The following is a 6,000-nucleotide window of genomic DNA, read 5'->3' as shown; positions in this document are numbered from 1 at the left end:
AAGGGCTGGGTAATGAAGACACCCTCAAGCCATCAGTAAGGGAGCCCTAAGGTAAGGGTGAAGAAGGGAGAAGCAGGAGAGCTGTGGGGAAGTGGCCCAGGGAAATGTAGCAACTCTGGCAGTGAACGGTTGGCTGCCAACAGCTGCTGCCATTAGGGTCATTGGGCTGGAACCCGGAGTAGAGGGCGGGCCCGGGTTCCCCCCAACCTGCCACTACAGAAACACCTCCTGGGTAGGGAAGACAGGCCCCTGTCAGGACAGGAGACTCAACTGTTCTTGAATAGTCCCATAGGGACAACAGCAACCTCCTTGCTGGCTTACGATGGAAAGGGCTCCGTAGACTGTACCCTGGCCCTAGAGAGAGAAGGGCTACGTGGAGGGTCGCAGTGAGCCTCTGAGACTAGCATAAACCGCCTAGAAGCGCAGGACCCACAGGGACAAGGTTGGAGCTTTGCCACACCACTAACCCATCTTGCCTCCCTAAAGAACCTTCTCCCTACTTAAGACAATGCCACTGAGCTCTGGCTTTGCAATGCTGAATAAAGGAGGTGTGATAAACCTGGTCCAAATGACCATCAGAATCGGGGAGCGCTTGTTAACATGCTGAGTGGCAGGGGAGAACAGGGGTACACTTGGGAAGGGACGGATAGGGAAGAGTGGCATTTTCTTTTCTATTAGGGTGACCAGATGTCCCAATTTTATAGGGACAGTCCTGATATTCAGGGCTTTTTCTTATATAGGCGCCTATTACCCCACCCCCGTCCTGATTTTTCACATAGGCTGTCAGGTCACCCTATTTTCTATTGACCTGGGAGGATGGGAGCTAGGGGTAAGTTTAGTCACCTGAAGTGACTAAATCTTAAAAGAACATGAATGTGTCAAACCTCACTGCATCTCAGATGCATGGGTGAAGGCTGTATATTGCATATGAGAGTGAGAGGCGCTGGATGGATGATAGGTAGAAGACGAGGCAGGCTGATGTACAGAGCAGCTTGATGGGGGAAGGATAGGATGGCAGATGGATATACACAGATTGGTGGACAGGCTGGTAGATGGACATATATAGGCAGGATGAAAGGCTAGGCAGGCTGATGGCTAGATCTGCACACACAGACAAGTTGAAGGACAATCTGCAGCATTTATTACATTTACAAAGCTGTATAGTTATACAAATGTTTAACCAATAACGATATATGAATATCCAAATATATTACTGGACATTAAAACATCATACAGGATGCAAACATACAGAGCAATTTGGTTTTACCATATTGGGGGTGGGGGAGAACAAACCCCCAAATTTAGGCAGTGGAAGTGCCTCATTTAGTCCATTTTGGCCTATGTACAAGGAGAAGGGAGACCAAAGTCCGGTGAATATTTTCAACCCATGAAGCCCCGTGAAACACTATTGAGCTCGCAGTCCAGCCTCAGCCAATAGAAGGGGAAGAAACAGAAATGGGAAAGACTCATAGAACAAGGGCAGCTTTTAGGTGTCTCTACCCTGCAGTCGATCTGGTGCCTTCTCCTCCCATGAGACAATGCAGGGCAAAAGGGAGCCATCTTTAATACATGCAAACAGCACCCTATTTCCCCCCACACACACCTGCCCACCATGACCCAACCGAAGACGCGTTCTGCCCACTTTGGCTGCTTCCAGGGGAAATTCGGATGGCCCACCCACCCTCCACCTCCAAAAAAAAAAAAAAAAGTGAATGTTCTCTTCGCCCATCAGCTCCCTCGTTCTTGCTGGGGATAACGTTCTCAAAGGTTTCTAAGAAGTTAAGGTCCCGAGCCCCGCCTAATTCAGCGTTAACCAGTTCACCCTACGCTGAACTGCATAGCACCGATTAATGCCTCCCAGTGGAGACCTCTCCCTACGCAGCATTCTGAGGAAGAAAGTCCTTGAACTGTAACCTACCCAGCTTCCTAGAGTCTTACCAGGAATGACTTGCACAGAGGGCTCTCTGCTCATGCTGGCTTTTCCCAGCCAAGACACCTCTCAGTTCTTTGTGAGAATGCTTCAGTGTTTTTTGTTTTTAAATCCATGTTTGCTGACCTTGTGGAGTCAGGCTCTGTATACGCAGTTCCCTTCCCCACGCCTGTCGGTCTCAGTATGCCTTCAAGATTTCCCACCCACTCCACACGCAGCCCCTGCAGAGAAAACCCCAGTTCCTTTCTAGCAGCTTGACTCGTCCCTGTCCCCTGCAGGAATTTTCCTGTTCCTGGGATCTGCAGGCACTTATTCAGTCCTGGTGGAATGAATTAATAAATAAATAAGGGGAATAAGCTTCTTGAGGCCCAAGAGAACATGTGCTTCTGAGAATGCAGAGACTCCCTGCCCCCCGCTTTCTAACTCACACTCACAGTCCTACCTTAAAGGAAAAGTATCACTGCAGCTTGGAAGGAAAGCTTTAGCGGATGACGCAAGAGAATTCTCTGCAATGGGACCTGTGCGTTTTTTCCCCCCTGCATGGGGACAATTTCATAACACAAGATGTAAGCAAAATGCAGCACCACACACTAAAGCTACATGCCTTTTTAAAGAAAACATAGTAACACCCCCCCCCCATTTTTTGTTAACCCTGTCCCCTTCACAAACAAACCACCTTTCTAAAGGCACTGTACTTTTTTAAATCCAGCATGAGGAGGCTGAAGGGGAGATGGTGGGACAGGGTTGAACTAAAATGAAGCTTTGAAATGCTGAATTTAATCTTTTTAGCAAGCAAGGAGCTATTGAGGAGGAAGAAATGAAGAGCAGAGTGATGGGGAAATACACTGGTTCTTCATTTTAGCATCATTCCTGGCCACCCCACCAAAGAAACCACACTCCTGGTAACCATCACCACCGTGGAAGGACTGAAACGCTGGTTTCCTGGGTGAGAGAGGCCCTAACTCTCTTCCTTTCCCTCATGAATGTTGAGGCTACGTGAAATGCTGTTATGGGTCCAGTGCGTGAGCACTACCTGTTTTGAAGGTGGTGTTGGGTACTTAAAGCCTCCTTCCTGCAAAGTCTGAGTGGGATTTTTCAAAAGAGCCCGAAATGACTAAGGAGCCCAGGAGAGGTTCCCAACTTCTGTTGACATGAGAGGCTAGATCCCTCGGCCTCCTTTGGGGTTGTGGCGAGGGCGGGGGGGGGGGGGGAAATCAATGATTTGTGCTCTTAAATTGCCTAGATTCTCTTGAACATTCCACCTTTAAGGCACATGCTTAATGAATGGAACTGCTTGGAGTGTGTCAAGTTAGCACATGCTTAAATCTTTGCAGGATCGAAGCCTCAAATAGTCATTAGAAAGCTACTCTGCAAAGGAGAAGAAAATTTACATGGGGGAGACAAAGCCACATCCTTTTGCAAAGCCAGTTCCTGGGTTCTTTAGATCCCTTCGCCAAGACCACCTCCAAGTGGAATGTGCTTTGGTGGCCCTTAAAGCTGAGAGCTCTCCCCCTTCCTGCCCCACTGCACAGAAATGTAGGGGGAACATCATTATGAAGTGAAGATGGGAGCAGGGATGTATTTACAGAGGATGGAAATTCTCTTTGGAGATTACCCAGTGATTAAGATGATCAGATAAGACATTGCAACAAGGCAGTGGGAAAAGCTGTCATTCTAAAGGGAGCCAGGAAAGGAGCCTCTGGCTGAGAAATTTAAAGCAGGAGAGGGGATGTAGATGCATACGGGCAAGATTTAGGGGGAGGGAAACAACACACTTCAGCATGTTCCCAGAAATCTGGCCCTGACTTCTTCTGAAAAATGTGATTCACGGGACCTGATTTTCAGAGGTGCCCAACACCTGCAGCTCTTGCTGTTCTGCTGGGCCTGTATGCACTCTTGCGGGTGGGGGAGGAATCAGACCAAACTCGTCCCTTTAAATTAATGGAAGATGTGTCTAAATCCCCTACGCTGCTCTGGACATAACACCCTATGGGTAACATTTTCAAAGGCACCACAGTCATTTGGGCTCCTAAATCACATAGGTCATTGACTTTCAGTGGAACTGGGGCTCCTAAATTATTTAGGTACTTTTGAAAACTTTAGCCAATGGCCCTAACTCCAGGCAAGCCTCTGACTTAAAGTCCATGAAAGTTTGGATAGAGGAAGAACTGCAGGATTTACAAAGCTCGAAGCCCCACTTCCGGCCTGTCCATATGCACAAAACACTCAACACCTGCTTTTAGGTTCTTCATCCCTAAACCAGTCAGGAAAGGGGGTAGGGGAGGCTGACACAAGCATGACATCAGACGTGACTCTTAAGAAATGCCTGGACAAGACTCATCCTTTTGGAAGAAAGTGACAGAACCACAAATGCACTTACACTGAGGATTGAGGCGTTCGGTCCATGTGCTTTGCCATTACCTGTGTGTCCGCTACTAGTGAGTCCATTAGCTCCTGGGGTGTCCGAAGATATAGAAAATGAAGGGGTTGCAGCTTTTACCTAAACTTGGGCTCGTGGCATGCAAGTTCCATAAAGTTTTAAAAAAAAAATCATTAAAAAATACTCAACCACATTTTGTGTCTGTTGTTTGCATTTTAAATTAATCTGGTCAATCAATAGAAAATAAGTATGTATAATTTTTTTCCTATATACACATATATATTTATATATAAAATGGAAAGTCATGCCCAAGGGGGCCCCTTCTAGGTCAAGGCGGATGCTGTGCTGCCATTCACAGTCATTTTGCGCCCCCTGCTGGCGGAGGGTGGCATTTGGTGGCAGTTCGAGGTGCCATTGAGTATGGTGCCGGGGTTGGCAGGGATGCTTATCGTGGTGGTGTTGGAGCTGGGCGACCCGTGGGAAGGTGTGGCAGGGCTTGGCAGGGACGAGGAGGTGGCGGGCAAGGTGGCCGGGCTGTTGGCTTTGTCGCTGACGGATTCGCACTCGGATGCTCCGCTGGTGTTGGTGCATTCAGAGTTTGCAGGCTGGGACAGTTTTAGTCTCTTGCAAGCTGGCTGCACTCGGTATTTCAAAGGGAGAGGCCCATTCTGCAGTGGGGAGAAGGGAGACAAAAGGTGTTCACATGGGTGTTTTTACAGACAATCACACGGATATCTACACCAATTAGTCTGGACATAGGTAGGGTAGCTGGAGCTGTCAGTCTCAGGATATTAAAGAAACAGGGTGGGCGGGATCATCTCTTTTATTGGACCAGCCTCTGTTGATGACAGAGACAAGCTTTTGAGCCCCACAAGCTCTTCTTCAGGTCTGGAACGGCAGTTTGGGACTCAGACGTAAAGCTAAAGGGGAGAGGTTCAAATGCATAAAGGGGTAGCCAAGGTGCCTAATTCCCATTAGCTGCCAAGAGGAGTTAGGCATCTGACTGCCGTTTGTTCCTGGGAACGTTGCCCCTCAAATCATCAGTGTAAATAAACTGACTTGACAGCAGAGCATGCAATGGCCTAGCATTTAACTTCATATTTAAAAACTCAACCAGGGCCCCCATTCAACAAAACCCAGGCTTAAATCTGTCCCAAGTCCTCTGCTAGCTCAGGGCTCAATCCAATACACTGATTGTCTAAAGCCCAGTTTTATTAGGGTGTTGCTGTTGTGACTCCCGAGTTCAGTTTAATTCTCCTGAATTAACTGAACTTTGTACCACAAGCTTATGTTGTAAAAGTCTCAAAATGGCAAACAGCAAAACAAAATATGAAGTTTAAGTACGATCTAAATTGTTCATGCCAGCGGCTTCTCAAGCTAGACGTATACATAGGAGAGGAATGGAGATACTGTTCCTTTTAAAAATAATGCATCAGTTTAAAAATCCTACTTAAACCAATTGCATGTCCTTACCTGTGCTGCTAATAACACCTCTTTATTAAAACTATATGAATTTTTATTTTACTTTATCATTTATGAATGTTTCCTTTTTTCCCCCCTCTTATATTCCACTCTGCTTCAGCAGTGTAAGTAGACTGGTCAGTTTCAATTCTCCTTATCAGTTTAAGTTTAGGAGTCCTAAAGTTCTGGTTGCAGAATGTTTTGGGAGAGTAGCAGGGTATGTTCAACA

At 47.0% G+C, this 6,000-nt stretch overlaps 1 protein-coding gene across 5 annotated transcripts in view; it reads right to left on the bottom strand.

Annotated features, from left to right (window-relative positions):
* Positions 1-1,109: 1,109 nt before the first annotated feature.
* Positions 1,110-6,000, bottom strand: part of PCGF2 (polycomb group ring finger 2) — a 38,437-nt gene continuing 33,546 nt past the window's right edge. For 4 of the 5 annotated variants that reach the window (XM_044999590.1, XM_044999587.1, XM_044999589.1 and 1 more), the window contains exon 10: positions 1,110-4,978. In XM_044999590.1, the coding sequence (XP_044855525.1) occupies positions 4,634-4,978 (345 nt within the window). In that variant the 3' untranslated portion in view covers positions 1,110-4,633. The remainder of the gene's footprint in view (positions 4,979-6,000) is intronic. The other variant, XM_044999586.1, reaches the window with a different exon arrangement.

This window comes from Mauremys mutica, chromosome 25, assembly GCF_020497125.1.
Source record: "Mauremys mutica isolate MM-2020 ecotype Southern chromosome 25, ASM2049712v1, whole genome shotgun sequence".
NCBI classification, from domain to species: domain Eukaryota; kingdom Metazoa; phylum Chordata; order Testudines; family Geoemydidae; genus Mauremys; species Mauremys mutica.
The sequence above is the reverse complement of the archived record's forward strand: the minus strand, read 5'-3'. Positions and strand labels throughout refer to the sequence as shown.